The 24,127-nt window shown below is 42.8% G+C and overlaps 2 protein-coding genes across 2 annotated transcripts in view; one reads left to right on the top strand and one right to left on the bottom strand.

The window, feature by feature from the left end:
• Positions 1-5,759, bottom strand: part of GNS (glucosamine (N-acetyl)-6-sulfatase) — a 43,310-nt gene extending 37,551 nt beyond the window's left edge. Inside the window, exons 1-2 of the mRNA XM_036251177.1 lie at positions 5,444-5,759; positions 23-82 (exon numbers count right to left, since the gene is read on the bottom strand). Of these exons, the coding sequence (XP_036107070.1) occupies positions 23-82; positions 5,444-5,632 (249 nt within the window). The 5' untranslated portion in view covers positions 5,633-5,759. The remainder of the gene's footprint in view (positions 1-22; positions 83-5,443) is intronic.
• A 16,196-nt stretch (positions 5,760-21,955) lies between these two features.
• TBC1D30 (TBC1 domain family member 30) overlaps positions 21,956-24,127 on the top strand; it is an 80,009-nt gene continuing 77,837 nt past the window's right edge. The window contains exon 1 of the mRNA XM_036252210.1: positions 21,956-22,033. Coding sequence (XP_036108103.1) covers positions 22,027-22,033 — 7 coding nt within the window. The 5' untranslated portion in view covers positions 21,956-22,026. The remainder of the gene's footprint in view (positions 22,034-24,127) is intronic.

The raw sequence follows: 24,127 nt of genomic DNA, 5'->3' as shown, positions 1-24,127 counted from the left end.
TTAAATTAGCTTAAAAACTTACAGCACTGGAGAAAGTCATCCCCATCTCTCCGATGAGAGCCTTGGTTTTCTTTAGTGGTGTCTGTAAAGGAAAGAATTATCTGTTAAACTATTTCTTTCAATGAACTACAACAGAGACCAAAATTCGTAGGTTTTGCATCTTATCTCAACCTCTTATTCCCAACTGATCAACTCTGCCTGACACTAAGAAACAGCTGAGATACTGATTCTGGAGATGAAGCAAACAGGTTTGGTTAGTCAGTTCTTTCCTATGCAAAAGTTCAGCGGTTCATAAGGCTTGCAGGAAGGGAAAGTTCACAGCTGATGGTATTATTCCAGCAATGCTGATTTCAATGTTACAAAATCTTTGCCCTTATCTCATGTCACCACTCCCCTTATTAGGTAGGGCAGAACTATCTCCATTAATTCATCTTTAGAAGCAGGATGTGGGAAATCATATAAAAGGAACCTTCCATCTTCCACCTTTTAAAACAGTTGTAACACTTAGGTCCTGAAAGCCAGCAAGCTGAGGCTCTGAGACTAACACAAATACCAAACATTCAGTGGTGGAGCCCGATGCACCCTTTTCAACTATAAACTCACGGCCCTTGGCACTAGCCGCACCACCACCTCAGGTAAGGACTTGAACCAGGTGGCAAACAGGTGTACAAAGAACCCTGTCAAGCAAAAGACTAGTCATAAATTACTTTGTTTATATCCTTGCTTTTTATCTTTTGTTCAAAATCTAAGACGCTGACAAGTATAGAGAATAATATCAAATCCTACAGTGAGGATAAGAGTATAGAGATGGTCACACATAAATCTAAATAATCTTTATTCAGATGCCACACAGCAAGAAAGAACCATTGAAGAGGCTCATTTTAGTGGCATTATAGAATCAGTTTATGATGATTCTCAAGTACCTTTGAAATCTAAAACTATACTGAATGCTGCTTGAAGAGTATCTTGCTGTATAATAGTTCCTTAAAGATAATCCAAATATACAACTGTGTTAACCAAAGCTTCGTTTTCAACACTGTATAAACTACTTTTCCTCACTGTTTTACAGATAATAGAAAACTAAGGAACCCATAAGCTTAAAAGGATGAGAATTCTAATTTATTCAAGAAAAGCTTTAATAATTTTATGAGTAGATGAATAATAGGTCCCCAGGAAATGCTAGAGACATGTAAGATCTTTGGTGACCTTCAGAATCTATATCACCAGCCATAATCTCCCCCCAAAAACTATCAGTGGGTGCTACACTCAGGTACAGAACACTGGGCTGAATAAAACATTAGTTGGATGAAGAATCTGAGTTACAGTGAGGATAGAGGGAGGAGAAATGAGAATGCAAAGTTAAGTGAGGAAAAGGCCCTGTGAGTTAATTATATTGGACTTAATTATCAAATTACCTGATAAATATGCAATATTACTGAGGAATATCTGATTTATAGTAAGGCTATACTGTGTGATTACAAAACATTTGTTAAACATTTAGCTTGTGCCAGGTCCTGGTCTTGGCAATGGTGGACAAAATATAGAAGGTCCCTGCCTTGACGATCCTTGTACTCTTGGGGACTTCAACAACTAATGGGTAAATAAACAATCATTTTGGGTGGTGAAAAGGGCTGTGAACAGAATAAACCAGGATGATGTGCTTACAGTTGGTGGGAGAAAAGGTGGAAAACACTTTAGATGGTAGGTCAGGAATGGCCTCTTTCAGGAGGTAACCAGTACTGAGAGTCACATGATGAAGAGTCAGCCACGCAAAGGCCCAAGACAAGATGCTTATAGGCGGAATGAATAGCAAATACCAAGGCTGCCAGAGAGGAAAAGAGGCACATGTGAGGGACAGAAAGGCCACTTGGCAGAAGCAGTGCAGAAAGTAAAGGGGGAGTGGGATAAGACAAGGTCATAGAGTTAGGCAGAGACCGATGCAGGGCTGCACAGGAATCTAGAGTTTAGTGTAGTAGATTTACATTAATAACCATAATACTTAAACTACTAATAGTACAAGTAATAAGCATAAAATCTATGCTTAATAAAAGAAGTCCCAAGCAAGAAACCACACTGTACTGAAAAGTATATGCGTCCATGCTAATCTGAATGCTAACATGGATCCTTAAGATCTATGCAGAGATGGTGGCTGGTGAGGTTAAGGCCGTACACCATTCTTTATAAAGCAGCCAATCTTATACTTGCATATAGGTAAATGTGTTACTTTACTCATCTGAAGCAAAATCCCTTCCATAAAAATCCTAAGGAGTCATTTCCTTTCCTAGATCCCATGTATATCTGTTCTAAAATAAAGTTTTGACAATTCTAATAATTCTATAGCTAACTTTTCCTTTTTCGATGCAAAACCACTTTGCTTTAAGCAGAGACATGATGTATTTATTCTTCCCCTATATTTTTTTATGACTCCTTCCCTCACTTCCTTGAAATTTTAACCAATGTCACTTTGAATGAATTATTTTATAAAGAACATCCTGTGCTTCTGTGAAGAACAGTATGTCCATCACACCATAATCACATCAAAATAAAATCAAGAAATCGAGCCCTAGCTGGTGTGGAGTGTCAATCTATACATCCAAAGGTGGCGAATTCAATTCCTGGCTGGGGCACATACCCAGGTTGCGGGTTCAATCCCTGGTTGGGGCGTGTAATCCCTGGAAGGCAACTGATTGATATTCCACTCTTACATCCCTGTTTCTCTCTCTCTCTTCCTTCCCCTCTCTCTAAAGTCAATAAACCTGTCCTCAGGTGAGGATTAAAAACATTTTAAAAATCAAGAAAATGATAGGACCAGTTCCCTGGGCAAAAAAAAATAAACAAAAACCCAGAATCCCACAGATGATAGCTGCAACAAATGTTAAAGACGACACTATCAAATAAAAGATTACTTCAGCCCAGCTGGTGTGGCTCTGTGGTTGAGTGGTGACCCATGCAACAAGAGGTCATCACTGGTTTAATCCCCAGTCAGGGCACATGCCCAGGTTGCAGGCTCAAACTCTGGTGGAGAGCGTGCAGGAGGCAGCCAATTGATGTTTCTTTCTTTCTCTCTCAAAAATCAATAAAAAAGGTATTTAAAAAAAAGAAAAAGACTATCTCAAAGATGAAAGAGTTCACATTAAACCACAATCATAGAAATGTTATAATCCTTTCACCTGAGTTAGTCTCGGTGACTGACTACTTTTTATTTTGCCAGCTATGGTAGCAATTCATAATCATTTTTGGGGTCACAGACCTCTATCTACAAAGATAAATATACACGAACTATTTATTACATGTAAATTAAGAAGTTCGATGACCTTACTGGTGCTCCTGAAAGTCACCTGAAGAATCTCTGACCTATGGTATAAGTAACTATGCTGATGTGGGTATGTGGAATGACATCTCTAAGTCAGTATTATCACAGTATTCTCAAACAGGAGAAAATGCATGGGGCTCTGAGATCATAAGACACCAGGCTTTCTCCCGCATTAGCTATATGAATCTTGACCAAGTTACCTAACCCCCTCCAAATTTTAGTTTCTTCTTATTTAAGACAAGGACAGCAGAGGAATCCTATGATGACTGATGCACAAGTATAAAACATTTCACACTCTGGCTCCAAGTAGAATCTCAAATGCTGTTATCGTCTTTACTCTTCCCCTTCAAGTCCTGTTTGACAACTAGTCATAAAATATTCTAGAAAAGACTTCAAGAGAAGCTAGAATTCTCCAGAATTGGAGGGTTAAATTCGACTTGTTCCCCCGTTCAATTTTGGCTTTCCTCTCCACGATAAACTAACGCCTATAAAAAAGAATCTGCTTTGGTTTAAACAAACAAAAATGATTACCATGTTAAAGGGAAGAGACCTCAGATACGTATACATAGACCACATTTGTGGTCTACAAAAATTGAAGAAACTGAATTCTGAACACCACACCTTATATTTAAGTGATGCATTTTGTTTTCAACAGAGATGTGAAAACTTTACCTTTTAATTATGCTTTACTCACTAAACCATTATTAATTTTTTATAGACGTGGCTTGCTTTATCTGGATAAAATACTTTTCAAGGACACAAAAGATATTTATTATTTTTTAAACACAGAATTTTGTGAGGATAAGTGTAGTTATTGGGAGTGGTGGAAAAAAAAACCAAAGTAAAATCCAGGAAGGCTCAAGACTCTTCACTGTCAGTGGCTCAGTAGAAATTAAAAGGTAATGAGGCATATGTGGTAGGAAGTGTGGAGTCAAAATGCAAGCATCATCAACATCAGCTGGGGAAGACTTTCATACTCTTGAACACGACCCTGAGTAAGAAATATTTTAATTCACAGCCCAAATGAATACACACACATGCATACACATACATATGCTTACCTTTGCTGCATGAACCACACTGACATTTTCTATTCTACTCTATTCCATAGGAAAGTGAAAATGCTGGTAGTTACTGAACTGGTTTCACAACTCATTTATGGGCTGAAATCAGCAGGATGAAGGACACTGAGCAAGGGTGTTAGCACACAGTGAAAGTTAGGAACCTCTTGCTTGCAGTGTTTTCATAATCTCAGCATTTTGCTGAAAGCAAAAAGAGAACTGAAAGGAAGAAAGCAACAAAGCACTTGTTCTTACAGAGAGGTATACCATACCCAGGATCCCAGCACCAGTCTGGGTTTTGACCTGACTGCCTCAACTATTTATGTACCTTGGGCAAGGCACTTTCTTTCTGGACCATCACGAGTAAGGGGTTGGGTGGATACGCCTGAGGGTCATAAACTTCAAGACTCTCAGATACAGAAGCAAAATTAACTCTAGGAAAGAATGAAGTCTCATGACAACACCCATATGATATAAATTGGAACACTGACAGCAGCTAATGTATCAACCAGGTGTTCGATTAGGCTAATTGGATTTTCTTGATTCTTGTGAGGCAAAGCACACCCTGAATAGTTCAACAACCTACCTACCAGATTAGTTCATTTCAGCACTTCTAAATATCAGGCGCAGACACTGCACCTGGGGACAAAGGCAGAGTGGCCTAGGTCCTCAGGGGGCTAGTCTTGGCTTCTAATCCAACAGATAATCAAGGCTTGCATATTCTTAGCCAACACCTGCTCGGCATTGGTTCAGCCCATCGCTAGCCGGGTCCAGCTGTGTTATCTTGAGCTGGGAACCAACGCAGACTCCGCAGCAGGAGGTCCCGACTGCAAGCTCAGTGTAGCGCGTGCATGTGAGTCAATCAGAAGAGACACTAAAGCCAGAAGAGGAAATAGAGTCTTGTGACCCCCTCAGACCTGCGTAAAGGGCCTGGCGTGGCAAAAGCAAACCTACCCAGGGTCAAGGCAGCCAGTTCAGGGAGTCGGGGTACGGATGGGAAAAGAGAGCAAGAAACCAGGAGTCTGCCGGAGAGAGAGAGAGGGGCGGGGCAGAAACAGAGAGGAGTTACCATGCCGCCGAGCACCTCGTCCTGGTCGTCGGTGAGGAGCAGCACCACGTTGGGCCTCCGAGAGCCCGCCGCCACCCGGGACACCCCCAGGCAGCAGCCCAGCAGCAGCAGCAGCGCTAGGCTGCAGGCGGGCAGGTGGCGGGGGCTGTGCCGCCGGGGCCCACCTGGGGCCAGAGGCAGAAGCCGCATGACGGACAGGGCTCCAGGGTAACCCGGGGACGTTGAGTGAGGACGCGCAGGTGGCGGAAGGGCGAAAGGCCGAAGAGCGGCAGGAAGAAGAGGTACGGTGAAAGCCGGGGGCTGAGGTCAGGCGTCTTCTCCCCGGGCGCGATCACGTGAGCCGGGACGGGGCGGAGCACGCCGCGTGGTCACGTGAGGAGCGGCCGCGGGGCGGGGCTGCGGACCGAAAGGGAGGGAGGTGGGCGAGGGAGCCGGAAGTGGGCCCAATCGGTGAGGAGCCGGCCGAGAGCGCCTGCCTGGGGCTCAGGCCCAGGCCCAGGCTCAGGCCCAGGCTCAGGCTCAGGCTCGGGCTTGGTTGGGGGCACCTGTATTGAGCACGTGGTGCAGAAATGAAAGCAGAGCGAGGATAGGATGAAAAGGAGGGAGAGAGGTGGAATATACCTACTAGATAGTAAGGCCGGCTGGTGGGCAGTCTGGGCTCCACCTTGTTTAGTCCCCGCGCCAGAGAACACTCATTTAATACGTTTTACTTTTCTTTGCAACTCAGCTCTTAAATTTGGAGATGGGTTCCAAGTCAGCGCTCTTAATTCCAGGCCTAGTTATGTTATTAATCTGCTGTTAATAGTGGTTTCAAACAAACCAACAATTTAAGCTATCCTGACAGCCTAATATTCCTTGGTGTATTTTCAAATATTTACCCCAGTATCTCTTGAATTAAAAAAAAATTCTCAACAGAGGATTATGTTTATTGAGTTGAGAGAGATGAAGGGGGAGAGAGGGAGAGAGAAACATTGATCGGTTGCCTCCTGTTCCAGCCCAACCCGGGTGGAACCGAAACCGAAACCTAGGTATGTGCCCTGAGTGGGGATGGAACCTGAGACCTTTCTGTGCATGACATTCCAACCCACGGGGCCACACTAGCCAGGGCACCTTGGTGAATTTTTGAAAGCCCTCTTAGAAGATGTTGGAGGATGTGTACATTGAACAAAAAACCCATGAAACATGGTCACCCAACCACGTTAAGTAATATTTAGGGGAAAAGTTCCATGAAATTAGAGCTTGAGACATTTCTGTGGTGGCTCCGGAGCAGCTCTACCATCCCCTCTGCTGAAGTGTTTGAAAACAGAAGCATCCCTGGCAAGGTGAGCTGTCAAGCCTTACTCCTAACTGAACAATAGGCTGTACCTCCTGGCTCCTAGCAAAGGGTATATTCTCCAAGCTGGATCATCCAACACAAAAAACCTTTAAAACTTGTGAAAGCACTGTACTATAAGGTAAAAATAATTGTTTAAGTACTTAAAAATGTCATATCTACAACTATAAGTCTTAGACAAAAGAAAGGTTGCCCCAGTTTTCTACCTGGTGGCACATTCTGATCCTGGGAGCCAGAAAGAGAAGCCCATGTAGAACAAAGTTAAGTTGAGGGGACAGAGATTAAGATTAGGGGAGGCTGAGACAGCTGGAAGTTGTGTGGCAAAGTTGCAAGAGGAGGAAGCTATGTAAACTCCATAAATCTGCTCCATGAGACTTTGTTGAACCCTAAGGTGCATGCTCATTGGTTGAAGGCACCATCAGGTAAGACAATGAATAACTAAGGAGTTGTAATAATTCTCAAAGGAGGTGGAGATGTTGCAGAACAAGCCAGAATGGAAAGTCTTCCTTAATCACAAGAGGCATTCAGTTGAGAACCCAGAAAGGTTATATCTTAGTAGTAGAGCTAAACTATCATAAATGAAAAGTACTGTACACCTATGTTATAACAAAGTTTAAATAGAAGTCTCAAAATATCAAGCTGACCTTCAAGAAACCATAACTTGCTTGCCAGAACAAGGTCCCCACTCATTAAGGGAAGACGACAAAATCTAAATACTCAACAATGTGGAATTCACAATGTCTTGTGTCCAATAGAAAAATAACTATACAGCCCCCCCTCCCAAACAGGAAAATACAACCAATAACCAGGAGAAAAATCTGTCAGTAGAAACAGATAATAAATGATAGAGATGAGAGAATTAACAAATCAAGTTGTTAAAGCACCTGCTATAACTGTGTGTCATAATATAGTTTAAGCAGAACTAGACTCTCTGGACATCCTACAGAATATCATATCCATCCATCACATTGATGACCTCATGCTGATCTGGTAGGGCAAACAAGAGGCATGCTGGATCTTTGATATGATATGTGCTCTGGAGGGTGGGAGATAGACCTTATGAAAATTCAGAGGCTTGGCACCTCAGGATTAGGGGTCCAGGGATGTGCCAGGACATTGCCTCCAGAGTAAAAACAAATTACTGTATCTTGTATTTCTTACTACGAAGAAGGAAGCACAATGTTTGGTAGATTTCTTTTGTCTTCTGTATGCAACCCAATCTAACTAGGAGTACTGCCCCAGCCCATATAGAATAGTTACCCCGTTTCTGTGTTCTACTTTCTATAGTTTCAGTTACCCAGAGTCAACCATGGTCAGAAAATATTAAATGGAGAATTCCAGAAATAGACAATTCATAAGTTTTAAATTGCATGCCATTCTGAGTAGCTTGCTGAAATCTTGCCCCAGTACCCCTCTGCCCCAAATGGGAGGCGCATCCCTTTGTCTGGCATACACACCAGTTAGTCACTTGGTCACTGTCTAGGTTATCAAATCTACTGTTGAGGTGTCACAGTGCTTGTGTTCAAGGAAGCCTTGTTTTACTTAATAATGACTCTAAAGCACAAGGTAGTGATGCTAGCAATTCGGATATGCCAAAGAGAAGCCATAAAGTGCTCCCTTTTAGTGAAAAGGTATGTATGTATAAGAAAAAAACATAGGCCCTGGACGGTTTTCTCAGTGGTTAGTGCATCGGCCTGTGGTCCAGAGAGATCCAGGTTCGATTCCCGCTAAGGGCGTGTACCTCGGTTGCAGTTTGTCCCCGGCCCTGGTTGGGTCGTGCGGGTGGCAACCACTCGATGTGTCCCTTTCACGTGGATGTTTCTCTCTCTCTTCCTCCCACTCTATCTGAATAAAAAATGAAAAAAATGTCCTTGGGTGAGAATTTAAAAAATAAAAAAAAGGAAAAAACATAGTATATATAGGGTTCAGTACTATCCCATATCAGACACCCACTGGGGTCTTAGAACAGTAAGTACTACTGTACTGTGTCATGAAAAGCGGCCAGCCTTGAGTGGCGCCTGGGGAGAAGAGTGCTCAGTGGCAGCCAGGCTGCCTGTTTCATCTGTGGGGCCAGGGTGAAGTAAAAATGCAGGGCACTTTGTTAAAGAGAGAGAGAGAGAGAAGTGCCACGGAAGGTACTAAATATAAAGCCTTTCCTTTTAAAAGTATTATATTACTTACAAAATACAATGGGGGTTATAGTGATACATGAGTAACACCATGTCACAAAATGTAAAAAATATTTTTGGTGTTATAATTTATATAATACAATAAATAATGATACCTTACTAATGTGATATCTTGATTGATTATACGATTTTTCTGGCTTGCTTCCTGCCAATTTATTTCTTAGGCCATCAAAATGTATATTTTTAATGGCTTCATTAAAAAATGGTTTTTTATCCTCACCAAAGGATATGTTTATTGATTTTAGAGAGAAAAAGGAACATCGATCTGAGAGAAACATCAATCGCCTCCCACATATGCCCCAGTGGGGGATTGAACCCACAACCTTTTTTTGGTATACTGGACTATGCACCAACCAACCTAGCCCGCTGGCCAGGGCCGACTTCATTTTTTAATTGCTATAATTGAAAGCAACATCAGTTGCTCTTGGCAAATGCATGTTTGCCAATCAGTTGTTTTTTTTTTTGGTACGTGCCCCTAGCAGGAACCGAACCCGGGACTCTCTGGTCCGCAGGCCGATGCTCCAACCGCTGAGCCAAACTGGCCAGGGTGCCAATCAGTTTTGATAATATTAAATCTTGAGGAGGATCCTTCTTCATTGTAATTATTGCTGGAGATGTTAAGAGTATTTTTAGTCTATATAACAATGGGATGCATTTTTGACAGATTATTTAAAAATAAAAATTTTAGCACATGTAGGGCTGGTGATTCTTGTGGAATAATTCTTCTAAAAAGACTTAACTCTTCCTACAAATCAGTTGTATTTAGATGAATTTAATTTTAAATATAAATAATAAATTATTATTATTTTGAAATTTTAATTAATTAATTAATTTTTGTTACAGATGTTTCTCCTTTTTCCCCCACTGATACCCCTCTTCCCCCCCCCCCATCCTGCCCCAGCTTTGTTGTCCATGTCCATTGTTCATGCATACATGCATATAAGTTCTGTAGTTTATCTCTCCTCCCCACCCCCTCTTCTGGGGATTGTCAGTCTGTACCCCACTTCCACATCTCTGGGACTACCCCGTTCCTTCGACTGTTATGTTCATTATATTCCACATAAGTGAGATCATGTGATATTTGTCTTTCTCTGTTTGTCTAGTTTTGCTTAAAACATAAATTATTATAATTTTGCAATTGTGAAAGTGTAACTAGTGTAATACACTGTAATATTTCCTTACACTTTCTGTAACTTGTGAAGGGAGTACAAGAAAGTTCAAGTGGCTTCAGTGGCTCCGAGCTTTTATATAATTCAAAGTGCCTGTTTATGCATTGTCACTGCATCTTCAGTTACAAGGGAAATTAATTTTATCCTCACCCGAGGACATTTTTTCCCTTTTTTTGTTCAGGTAGAATGGGAGGGAGAGAGGAAGAGAGAGAAAGAGAGAAACATCGACGTGAAAGGGACACATTGAGTGGCTGCCACCCGCACCACCAACCAGGGCCGGGGACAAACTGCAACCTAGGTACGTGCCCTTAGCAGGAACCAAACCTGGGTCTCTCTGGACCGCAGTCCAACGCTCTAACCGCTGAGCCGAACCGGCCAGGGCGGGAAATTAATTTTAAATTTGTTTTTGTCATTAACAACGGGTTCATCTGTAGCCTCATATGGAAATAATGTTCTTTTCCATCAAATGTGATGATCTTTACATTTAATGTCTATCTCTAAGCTTGTGGATGTTTGCTTTGCCATGTTGCAAGTCTTCAAACTCTGAAGAATTCTAATAATTCTAGAAATGCTTTATTACAATGTTCATATTTGTCCTTTCTTTTTTTTTGATAATAATTTTTTGTTTTAATCTTCACTTGAGGATATTTTTCCATTTATCTTCAGATAGAGTGGGAGAGAGAGAAACACCAACGTAAGACAGACACATTGACTGGCTGCCTTCCACATGACCCCAAGCTGCAGTCGAGGTACACTCCCCTGAGCGGAATCTAACCTGAAACTCTTTAGTCTGAGAGCCGACGCTCCAACTGCTGAGCCAAACTGTCCAGGGATTTTTTTTTTTTTTGGTAATAATTTACTGACAGAGTGTATTGCCTGAAAGCTGGCGGTTCCTGTCCCAGCTCTCAAAAATTTATGCCAATGTCTCAAAGATAGGGTTTGGGAACAGACCTCCCCAGAGGTCCCAGCACTTTTCTGTCCTACTGCTGTTGCTACCAAGATGCTTCTCCACTGCTCTCTCTGCTGTTGCTGCCACCAACCAGGGTTCTCGCCTTTGCCTGGAGGTCCTGGAGGTCCTGAAGCTCCCCGGACTGCCCTGAGACACGTGTATGGAACAGTGGCTTGGTGTCTGGTTGCTGCCTGCTGCATCCCCTCACCTGGCTTGTCTCCTCTGCTCATGCATATATGTTCCATGCCACTGGACTTCACTTACAAAATTTAAGTTCAAAGATAAAATTGTTAACAATTGCAAGATGGGGACAACAGAACATTAAACCAAATGTGAGGACCTTCTAAGAGTGAGGCTCTGTGTAACTGCAGAGGTCACATCTCTGAGTCTGTGACACAAGTAACTCCTGCGTGGGCCCCACCCTCTGCAGACCCTATGGTATTCTGGGTGTCAGTGGTGGGAATAGATGCAGTGTAGAATAAGCCCCAGTAGGTAAATCACAAGGCAGGCCCCTGTGCTTTTGGAGCAGGGTCATGCTATCCATAGCAGGAATTACACATAATTTGAAAAACAGCTCCTAATGTACTGTGTCCTGATAGAGATGGGAACTCTGTGACGCACCTAGTGATCATGCTTCCTGAACTGTCCGTTATGAGTTGGATCCTCGTGGGATCTACCAAGTCATTAAGTTGGTCATGATCAGCAGTGAACCTACATAAGATGAAATGGTACATCCAGAACCACAGATGAGCACAAACAAGAGCATGAAGAGGTAGCCCAGACTCCTATCTCGCTCATCATGGTTACCCCAGCACCCCTCGCTCAGCTCACATGCAGGGTATTGTATGACCAGTTGAAGGAGGAGAAAGCCCAAGTTTGGTTTATGGATAGAACATCTTGGTATAGGGGTGCAAGGTGGAAGTGGACGGTGGCTGCATGACAGGCTCACTCACGGATGTCCTTGGATGACGGTGGTGAGAGAAAAGCATCCTAATGGTTAGAGCTTTGGTCGGTGCCTCTGACCATCCAGTTTGTGTGGAAAGAGAAGTGGTCAGAGGTTAGAATATATATGAACTCATTGGCAGCAGTGAATGGCCTTGGATGACTGGTGATGAGCCAAGCAGGACAATGACTAAAAGACTGGAAATAGGGAGGCCTGGGGTAGAGGTACAGGAATGGACATATAGGAATAGGCACAAAGTATGACATGTCTATGCTCAGCACACAGCATTCACTGTGGAAGAGGCACTAAACAAATTAGACAAAATAGCTTAGTTGATTGTTAGCCAGCCTTTGTCAATGGCTACCTAAGTGCTGGCATTACGGCTCCTCACTTGCTCTCAAAAAATGTCACTTGAACCTGGCCAGTGTGGCTCAGTGGTTGAGCAGTGACCCATGCACCAAAAAATGTCACTTGAGCACAGGGGAGAGATCAGAAATTCAGTTCCCAGCTGACATGCATTGAGCAATGACAACTTTTTACTATTGCAAAGAAAAGGTTATATTCTGTAATTTTGAAATCTGGTGTAATAATAAGATATTAATTAATTATTAGTCACATTAGATGATCTCCAAAGTTCCTCTAAGCACTCCAATTTTATGACTTAAATGTCATTCAACATTAATAGCTCTTATTTATTCACTGTTATGTATTGCTATGCATTTTATAAGGTCTGTCTAAGGCTTTTACAAATACTAAAATCCTGTTTTTACCTCTCATCCCAACTTTTTGAATTGAAAAAATAAGAGTCTTCTTCATGTATAGTTATTAAACTGAAAACAGATTTCATTGTATTCCAAGCATGTAAAAAATTGTAATCAGCAGATCTAAGGAGCAGAAGGGAGCTACCATGAGGAGAAGCTGTGACACAGCAACGACCTTTTGCATTTCTCATGTGACTCAGAATGAGTAACCCCTGGAGGATTAAAGTAAAAGGTTAAGTGCCAGATTTTACAAATCAGCCATTCCAAGAATAATCAAAGCTTAGCTTTCATCATAGCAGTTTAGTCTTTGCATGAGTGTCTGCACGTGCTGAAAAAAAAGATCAGATTATCAAAAATGTTGAGTCTTGTTAAGGTAGTTTTAAGTAATGGGTGTCAGGTTATTGGCAAGACCCTGATACAGGATTAGGAATAACTTAAATGTTCACAGTCTATAGCTTGTATATCAGATTTACATAGATTGCATTTGATAGACGATAGTAAATTGCACTCAGAGATAGATGCTTCTCAGCTCCTTGTAAATATAATGCAGTATTGGACCTTATATCTGGTACAAAATAAGTAGTATAATTATTTAAATATTAAAACTGAAATTCCAAACAAAATTAAAAATTTTTTTTTCCTTTATCGATTTTAGAGAGAGAGGAAGGGAGAGGGAGAGAGAGATAGAAACATCGATGAGAGAAAACATCGATTGGCCGCCTCCTGCATGCCTCCCACTGGGGATTTGGCCCACAACCTGGGCATGTGCCCTGACCAGGAATCAAACTGGTGACCTCTTGGTGCGTGGGTCAGCGCTCAACCACTGAGCCATACCGGCTGGGCTAAAGCTCCAAACAAATTATTATAAGCAGCATAACTAACCATAGTAAGTTTCTTTTTAGCTATTATCTTTAGTCCTGATCAGTTTGAAATCATATTGTTAGAGCAATGGTTCTCTCTTATATTCTTCCAGTCACCAGGCAGCGGTAGTGCAGTGCACAAAAGTAGGCTTCTCTTTCCTACTTTTAGGATTCTATTTACTGGAACTCTTCTTAGGAAAGTTAGTAACTGGTTGCTCTTATCTCTAGTTTTCATTTGATTAATCCAGTTAATCAATTCAACAAATACTGACTACCTATAATGTGACAGGGACTGTTCTAGGTGGTGGGCATACATCAGTGAACAAAACAGACAAAAACTCCTGCTTACACTTTACTGGTGTGAAAGTCCATCTAGTGGTAAGTCCTCCTAGACCTGAGCCACTGGCCTAGGTTGAGGTTCAGTCTCTGCTTGGTATCTTCTGTTGCTGGATTAAAAAAAAAAAAATTCTTTTTTCTTTATTGATTTTAGAGAGAGAGGAGGGGAGAAGTAGGGAGAGATAGAAACATCGATGAGAGAGAACATTGATTGGCCTCCTCTTGCATCCGGCCCACTACCTGGGCATGTGCCCTAAGTGGGAATCAAACCAGCAACCTCTTGGTGCACAGGTCCACACTCAACCACTGAGCCACACTGGCTGGGCTGTTGCTGGATTTTTGTCTGTGGGGCTTAAAAATGCCTGTCTGGTGAATAATTACTCTTTTGAAAAACGGGAAGTTCACTTTCTAAGGGAACAGCTGTTGAAGAGGCATCTTGCCAGAACTCCCGCTGTGTGTATATACTAAAATTACGAGCCCCTATCCTGCATATTTTTATCTTGCTGGACCATAATTACCCAGGACTAATACAGTTAAACTGGCTAACTTGGGGCTCTTTTGAAATCCCCAAGTTAGTCTACCTGCACAGTCAATTAGAAAAAGACTACAAAACTAAGCAATGACCAGTCTCAGCCCCTAATAGAAGCACCTATGCTACTGGCTGAAGCAACTGGAGATTTAAAAGACAACATTATGGAAGCACAGCGTTTGTTTAGCTGTTTGACAAAATGGAAAGAAATGGTTAGAACAAGGCTGTAAATTTGACCCTAAAATAAACTTACGAGTAGGTCCAAATGACCGACCACTCTTCCCTGACTGCATACCGCACCACCTATTACAACATGTACATGCCTTAACTCACTGGGATGCTGACAAAATGGTTTTGTGGGGAAAAACCATACTACTGGAAGCCATCTCCATAGGTAGCTTCCCAGGCAGACCAGAAATACCAAATCTCCCCAATATACCTAATTGTACCTCTATGGGGCGTTTTCCCTTGCCTTTAGGACCCTTTGAGGTCTGGCAAATGGACTTGATTCCATTGCCCCCTTCTCAAGGATACAAATATGTGTTAGTAATGGCTTGTATGTTTTCTTATTGGGTGGAAGCATTCTCAAGTCATAGAGCCACAACCTCAGCAATAAATAAATTACTCCTAGAAATTATCTTCCTCACTTGGGGAATCCCCTCAGAGCTCCATAATGGCTAGGGAACTCATTTTCACAGGAAAAATTATACAGTCTCTCTGGAAGATCTGGCTGACTTCACATTTCTGTTGTGCTTATCATCCCCAGTTCTCTGGTCTTGTAGAACAGATAACAGGTAATCAAAACTCAATTGGCAGAACTCATGGAGTCTTTTAATCTGCCTTGGTCTAAGGCTCTTTCCTTGGTATTGCTCAACCTAAGATCTGCTCAACCTAAGATCTGCAAGCATAGATTGTCTCTCTGCAATTATCATTTGGAGACCCATGTGGTGAGATCAGGAAATGTATGAACCTGCACTGCTGAAAGGAGACCTCCTGTTTACTGAAAAGAACTTAAAAGGGCCCTTACAACTAACTCACCCTCACAGAACAATCTTTTTGTGGCTTGCTCGTGGGAAAACAAACCATGATCCCCAACCTGCAGATTATGTCTGTTGGGAATGCCATCTCCATAAAGATGCCCTTCAGCTCCAATGGAAAGAGCCATATGAGGTACTAATAACTAATGTGTTGTTAAACTTAAAGGTATTGACTCACAGATTCATGTTTCTCAATTAAAAAGGATACCTACATCGGAGTGGTCATCTCAGCCTACTGAAGATTTTAAGCTGAAAACCTGTGAACAACCCAAGAATTTTTATTCCCGATCAAAGTGGATGGTCCCGATGTAGGGGGCTCTCCCAAGACCTCGGGCCAGGCCAGTCAGTCATACATGATTTCACACAGTAAGCCTTGCACTTGTTCTTCCCTTTGAGCACCTTTGTTTCATTTACTGATTGTGTTGCTATCATAACCTCTTTTTTTTTCACCTGAACAAAACTCTTGAGAAAACATTTTTTCCTTTTCCTAGCTCTTTAGTCTGATTTCAAGATAAACATACTCAGATTCTTATGTCTGCTTACTGCAATGACTACCCTAACCCTTCAGCATCCTTTTGCTCCTGCTATTGAATGATTATCTAACCGTACTAATTTAACTGACTATTGGATATGCAACTGAGCTAACTATACTCACAATGAGACAGAATTAGTAGCTTGACCCTTAAGCATTAAAAGTTTACAAAGCCAGATGTAAAGTCAATTTTTATTCTCAAACCTCAAAAAATACGGATGGAACATATGACTTTCCTGTAGCCAGACCCATTCATAAGGTTCCCCCAACCCACAAAGGAATACCCATAAATATAGTCTGGATTCTTACTGATAACTTGCCTATCTGTTTTGAAATTATGAACAGTTCAGCCATACATTTTTTTTTTTCCTTTTAAAAACGTGGCTGGGGGATGGGTGAAAAAGATGAAAGAATTAAGAAGTACAAATTGGTTGTTAGACTGATGAACCTCAAAGGGAAGTGGGGAGGGAGGGTGGGATGAGATAAACCAAAGAACTTCTATACATATATGCACAACCAATGGACACCGACAAAGTGTGAGGAAGGCAGGAGGGGGCGGGAATGGGGAGGAAGGGGTCAATGGGGAAAAAAGGGAGAAATATCCGTAATACATTCAACAATAAAGATGAGTTTTTTTAAAAAAGTATGACTACATTTTTTTTTAAAAATATGTTTTTATTGATTATTAGAGAGAGAGGAAAGGAGAAGGGGAGACAGAAACATCGATGTGAGAAAGAACCCCTGATTGGCTTCCTCCTGCACGCCCCCTACTGAGGATTGAGCCTGCAACTGGGGCATGTGCCCTGACTGGGAATCTCAAACTGTGACCTCTTGGTGCAAGGGTCAACTCTCAACCACTGAGCCACACGAGCTGGGCGTGACTACACTATTGTATGAGTCAAATGATAATGAGTTCACAACTCAATGGGCCTTAAGCAATTACAATATTACTTTTATGCTGTCTTTCTAATGTTGGAAAATTCAAGGAATAATGCCTCTCAGTCCTGGAGAGCAAATGTCCTGCTCCCTTATACCAAAAAATCTGGTATTTGGTGTAAAATAGATAAAATCTGTCTCAGGTTATTTCGGCCTACAAACTTGGAAAAATCAAACTCTTTCCATCTTGACCCTAATATATAGAAACCTCAGGTACTCTTTTAATCATTCTCACGATAACGTGAATGTCTTCTGAGTTGACAACTTACTATGATCATCCAGCCTATGAGAGATATTAAGTCCCTGCTTCAGAAATAGGACTTACTACTTCCCTCAAAGTCTGGGTTGAAGGACCTAATTACACGGTCTAACTTGAAGGTACTGGGTGTTTTTTCTTATGTGGGATGCAAATATACATCACCTTGTTAACTCGGTAGTGAGGCAGATATGGTATTATATTGTCAGTACCTGATAATGTCACCAGGAAGACTCTCCCTTCCTTTGCTATTATCCTCAATCTAGGATCTTTCGTCTATAAACTTCAACCAAAACAGACTAAATGGAATTGGGATTTTGGGCATGGTCTTTTTGGTCCTCTTTCCACCTGATACCCCGTAATAGATTAGGCATTAGGTATGCCTTCACTAGAGCTTTCTTTTCTTGGTATGGAGTAGCTGAATTAGAAAAGATTATCAGAAATCTCTCTATTCTTGTAGCACAAATGTTAAACGCTACTACAACTGCTCTAGAAGAACAAGTAATAACTAACTGACAGTCTGGCTGAAATAGTACTATAAAATTGTAGGGCTCTAGACGTGATAGCTGTCCAGCAAGGTGGTACTTATGCCCTATTGGAAGAAGAATGTTTTCTGGGTTAATAAATTAGGTAAAGTGGTACAATAACTTGAGGTTCTAAAACAAAATATTAAAATCCTTGAACAGACAGAACAGTACCCTATAAGTTAGGGTTGGGCGGACTTAATTAGCTGGCTGCCTAAAGGAATAGGGTTTGTTCTACATTACAGGACTTAATTGTATTGGTTTTTGTGATTATACTGTTCACTACCTTCATTAGGTGTCTGATGAGGTGCATCAAACCACCACCACCACTACCACAATAATACTAGCCCAATGCCTAGAGGTGTTACAATAAATACATTTGACTGAGACCACCTCCACAAAGGAATGTGTTAGCTCTGCTTCTGACAAGCCTCCTTGTTGCTCAAATGTGGGCATAAACTGACTGTACACTCAGGAGATTACTTTCTCTTCTACATGGGACATGACATATCAGGAATAAGCATTCCTGGAGATGAGGGATCAATGCTGCTTTTCAAATGACGGACCAATGATATTTCCCAATGGCTGATCATAGATGCTTTCTAAGGAAAGATCTCAATCAAAAGAGGGAAATGAGAAAGAAAAACAGCAAAATGGAGTTGATGTTGTCAAGAGAGCAATCTAAAATAGAGCTGGGAGGTCTCTGGGAAGCTGAGCTAACGTCCTTCCTTCCTTCCAGGTGAAACCGAACTTTTGAATTGGGCTAAACCGAAGGGCTACATCCTGATACAGTTTCTGGAACTAGTTTTGCATCACTAAGCTCTCTATTAAAAAATAAAATTTCCCCCTAGAAATGGACATAAGCAATAAATCATGGGTCACAGCTCTTTCAAAGTAATTTATGTAATCATTTTGAAAGCTCCCTTTTTTCTGTCTTTATAAACTCTCTTTCCCCCTCAGAACACATTGGGTTTCTACCAAAACCTGTGACTTCTAGATTTGCAATTTCCAAGACCTCCAAATAAAGCTTTTGTTTGCCTTGCAGTTCTTGGCAAAATTGATTGACACTGGCAGAAGACAGATAACAAAATGAATCAGTAGATGGTATAGTATGTTGGGAAATGGTGAGTATTATGGTAAAAAGAGCACAAGGAGGGGGAATAAGGGAATACTGGGAGGGAGGATAGAACACGAAGTTTTCAAGTACAGTGGTTAGGAAAATACACTGAGAAGAAGATATTTAAACAAAGACCTGACCCTGGTGAGAGAAGAGTCATGTGGCCATTTGGGGGGAAGATCATTCCAACAAGTGCAAGGACCCTCAATTTGCTTTCCTCTTTAGTTCTTATTTTGCCAACTTCCTATCTTCAGGTAATTTGGTAATGATGGGGAATGGGAAATAATTTTGAAGTTCTGATTAATTTAGAAATGTTGACTGTCAAGGACCTGCTGTTTTTCCTGGCCTTTGTCACCCTGCCCTTTAGCTCACTTTGAGTTTCTTTATCCATAGGTCCTGACAGAGATACCCTAGATGAGAGCAGTGTTGAAGACTAGCAGTTATCACATCTCTTACTGGGCTGAGACAGAGAGAAAGGGCTGGAAAGTCAACTAAGAAAAGAGATCCAATTTCAGTGTTTCCTTTATAAAAGTCCTGCTTGTCGCAAAGTTTGGCACATGAAGGAAGGCTCTCAGGACTCTATTCAATGCCAGAGACAATAGGGAAAAAGCCCTCAAAGACAAAACAAAATAATAAGTAACCCCATTCCTACTATTTCATACATTTTTATATTAAATGGATACTGCAGTAGTTGATAGTTATAATAAAATAATATTTCTAGTATACTTTTAAATTATGGATACCTAAGGAAAAGTTATATAACTTCTACTTTCCTTATATTAACTCCAATTCCCAAAAGGGTCCTATTGTTCTCACTCTATATTTACATGCATTGTGGTGGTGCCAGCGGGTACCAGGCTTCTTCTACCTGTAGTCAAGGCGCTATTATGAAAGTGCCTTGAAAAGTCAAAAGTGTGCTGAACAAACGTCAAGCACCACCATTGTTCACTAGGTGCAAGGTTGCTTCTTTTAGAAATATAGCAGGGCCCTGGCCGGTTTGGCTCAGCGGTTAGAGTGTCGGCCTGCGGTCTGGAGAGACCCGGGTTCGGTTCCCGCTAAGGGCACGTACTTCGGTTGCAGTTTGTCCCCGGCCCTGGTCGGTCGTGCGGGTGGCAGCCAATCCATGTGTCTCTCACATTGGTGTTTCTCTCTCTCTCTCTCTTTCTCCTCCACTCTATCGGAAAATAAATGGAAAAATATCCTCGGTGAGGATTTAAAAAAAAAAAGTACTTTCTTTTGTAACTATGCATAATGATGGGATGTTAATTTATTATTATGATTATTTCACACTATATACAAATATTGAATTATTATATTGTACACCTGGAATTAATATAATGTTATATGTAAACTGTACCTCAATGAAAAAAAAAAAAGTACTTACATGCCTTATAGGGTTAAAATGAGATAGTGCCCCTGGCTCCATTTAAAAAAAAAACAGTGCCCAGCACACAAAAGCACTAAAAAACGCAGACAATTACTAAATTTGCGAAAATATCTACAGTGGAGGGTACCTCAGAGTTCTTCTATCAAGGACTACCGTAAACATGCATCTCCTCGGGTACCGTCTAAACCTTTGCTTACTGTCAGAATCCGCGACATCAATTTATTATTAGTTTGGTCAACTCATGGGCATTTATTAAACCCCATTCTGTTAGGTCTTATGGCAGGGAATTAGTTGACCTTACTCCAGTATTTTTTTTTCCACGGGAGGAAAAAGTTCACGGCGTTATTAAATCTCAAGTATATGCCAGGGCTTCCGAAAGGTCATTGTCAGAAGCTAAACTAAGAACACCTTGAGAGGCGCCCGGAGCCGGTGGGAAGGTGAGAAGGGCTGGGCATCGTGCCCCCAGGATGCGAAGAAGGGAGCGCCTGGCCTCTGCCTGTGGATTGGCGTTAACGACCCTCTCGGGCAGCATTTATAGCTGGTGGCTGAATGGGATGCAGGAGTCGCTCTCTTTTTGAGTTAAATCACGTGTTTAAAAGTGAAGGTGGCAGCGGCCAGAGCGCCCTTCCCCCTCGGGCCGAAGTCGGGCCTCACCGACTGCAGGTGTCCCCAGGTAGTCCAGCGGCGTGGCCACCGGGCTCGGAGCCGCGGGGCGGCGACTCGGATGCTGGCCCGGGGGAGTCAGACGCCTCGGGGATCCGGAGCCCGCTGGCGTGGCGCCCGGCCGAGGGCACCCCGCGGGGGCGGGGCCGCGCCTCCTCCCGGAACTGGCCGGGCGGGAGCGGCGGGAGCGGGGCGCCGCGCCACGCCTGCGGCTATGGAGGTCCTTCCCGCAGGCGGGGGCCGGATCCGCAGCCCGGAGCCCGAGGCCAGGCCGGAGGACGTCGTGGAGGAAGCGGTTCCTAGAGTGCCGCGGGCTCCGTCCTCGCAGGGGACGCCCTCGGCGGGGCTGCCGCGGGGCTCCAGGGATTCCTGGGAAGGCGAGGAGGACGCGGAGGACCCGGAGGACGCGGAGCCCGGCGAGCCGCGGGGCGGCCGGACGAGCCGCACGGCGTCCCTGGTGAGCGGGCTGCTCACCGAGCTGTACAGCTGCACCGAGGAGGAGGAGGCGCCCGGCGGGGGCCGAGGGCCGGGGGGCCGCCAGCGGCGCAGCGACAGCCTCGACAGCTCCACCGAGGCCTCGGGCTCCGACGTGGTCCTGGGCGGGCGCGGCGGCGCCGGCGACTCCCGGGTGCTGCAGGAGCTGCGGGAGCGGCCGAGCCAGCGGCACCAGAGGCAGTACCTGCGGCAGAAAGGTGAGGGCGGCGGCAGCCCGCGCGGGGAGCGCCCCGAGCCGGCCCGGCCCCGCGCTGCCCTGGGCGCACCCGGGCCGAAGGGTCACGCGCACAGACATTGGGGTGTCTCTGATCTGTCGCCGGGGTGCACGGTGTCACGGATCCATGACTAGACGTTCTTACTGTCTCTCTCACCCCGTCCCCTTCGAGCCGTCGAGTGGAGCATCGCCGATGGAGCGGGAGCGGCGGGTCTCCACGCCCCGCGTGTGCGTGTGTGTGCGCATGTGCGTGCGCGCGCGCGCGTGTGTGTGTGTGTCGACGGGGAGAGGCAGTCCGGGTTCCAATTTCGCCGGAACAGCTGTCCGACGGGTTTGGAGTTTCTGATAAACCTATGCGAGGTGACCTAGAGGGCGCTGGGAGAGGAGAGGCGCCTGGGGCTTTTTTTTTTTTTTTTCCCCAATTTAAATAATCCGCCTTCCTGGCCACACCACTTTAATAGTGTTTAACCAGTGAGGCAGAGTAATTCCATACTGTAGTGCGGCCTCTAAGCAGGACGTGTGCATCCCATTTCTGCCGGAAAGTCTGGTCTCAAGAAGCTCACTAGGTGGACATTTTTGTCAGTGGAGGGGCCCTGGAGTGTTGGCATTATCACAGGGTTTAACTGTTGGCCGGCACCTTCGGTTGGAGAGGCCATCTGAAAATGAATGGCCTTGGTTTTCAGGGGGAGAGACTGATTTGGTGTTGCTTTTGTTATAAGATTCTGATGCTGTGTCCTAATTGAGATATTTCCCCCTCAATTGTTCATAAGTACCTTGCTTTTCAGGCGCTAACACAATTATTGCAGTTGTCTTTTTAAAAAGACCTCAATTTACAAAATGAAGTGAGGGGTGGAAAACATGCTAAACCACAGCATTTCTTGAATTAATGTCCTTGTGCTACAAATTACCAAGGGAGAGGGGAAGGAGAGAATGCATACTATAGAATGATATCCTGTCTCCTCTAATTTAAAAATCAGACTAGCTGTTGCTAGAAAACAAAACAAAACTAACCAGAAAAGGAATAAATCTGTCTGCTTTCTCAAATCTATGTAAACAGCTTTCAGCTTCCGCTTTTGGCTTCCTAGTGCAGATTTTTTTCCCAGCTGATTGTTACAAATGACTTCCACCTTCCTCCCCACTGCCCCGGACTCTGCTGGAGTTGTGCTATTTCATTTTATATGATTATTTGGCTGTTCTCAGAGCGTCTGTTTATGCCTAGAGTTCCGTAGGCAATAGTTCTTTCAAAATCCAACAAAATCAACTTTGAGGAATTATGATTTGGTTTTCTGTTTTTACAAGGCTGTTCACTTTTCATTACTGAGCACATTTGGAGGATTAGTAAATTCGTTTCAGAAGAGGAAATTTGGCAAAATAATTTTGAAAGAGAGTAACAGTACAGCTTTGCAAGTAGACTTCCAACAAGTGACTACTCTAGTAATCATTCATAAGACCTATAAAAGTCTGCTTTGCTTAAGTTTCAGTCTTATTGCCTGGTTAGCTGCTTGTTCATCTTTTCTTGCAGTCAACCCTGTTAGGATGAACAAGATACCATATTATAATAGCCCCTCTCCCAACCCCTTAATCAATAAACATCATTAGAGTACTAAGAAAAAAGAATCAGGTCATAGAAACAGCTGTCTGCTTAATTTCACAGTTTATTAGGTTACCTTTTTTTTTAGGGGAAAAAACATTTCTCTTAATAAAACACATAGTAGGAGTCTCATATATTGCAGATAACCTGTGTATTAATTCTCCTTTCTGTTAGGGATTTTGCTGTAGCATCAATATCGCATCTGTTTTTACATATTTAGCTTGTGTAGGTCCTCTATTTATTTATTTGAGGCACTAAAATGGTTTCTCAGGAAATCTACACTCTCTTCATTAAGGGGTAAACTTGGGAGACAGAACACTTGAGTTGATACCCTGACACTGTTCCTCACTAACTGTGTGAACTCAGGCAAGCTATTTAACCTCTCTGTTTCATTTCTCAAACTTATAAGTAGGGATAATAATAATACCTACCTTAGAGGGCTGTAGTGAGAATTATTATCAGTTAATGTGTGTACAGTGCTCAATAAATGTTAGATATAATAATAATTAAATAATAATATATACTGGGATTCTTTAGAGAGAAAATTGTCCACTGTGTGTCATTTGATGGTCTCATTTTTCCTATTTATGTAACACTGTTTCAGGAGCAATAGCTGATGCTGTGGGGCATGCAAAGACATAGAATAGTTTGTCCCTGCCTTCAGGATGCTTATATGCCAGCAAATAATGATGTAGATTTCCAAACTCAACTCTGAAGATTTTTCCTGTATTGAACAATATGTATAATTCGGAGACCCACAGAGCTGTAGGTACCTTAAGAGTCGCTGAAAATGACTCTCTTGTAGAAGAACGTATAATTTAAATGAAGATGATGATATTCCTACCCCTAGAAGGAAATTTTTT

Source organism: Molossus molossus, unplaced genomic scaffold, assembly GCF_014108415.1.
Source record: "Molossus molossus isolate mMolMol1 unplaced genomic scaffold, mMolMol1.p scaffold_m16_p_10, whole genome shotgun sequence".
NCBI classification, from domain to species: Eukaryota; Metazoa; Chordata; class Mammalia; order Chiroptera; family Molossidae; genus Molossus; species Molossus molossus.
Note: the sequence above shows the minus strand (reverse complement) of the source record. Positions and strands in the feature narration are given on the sequence as shown.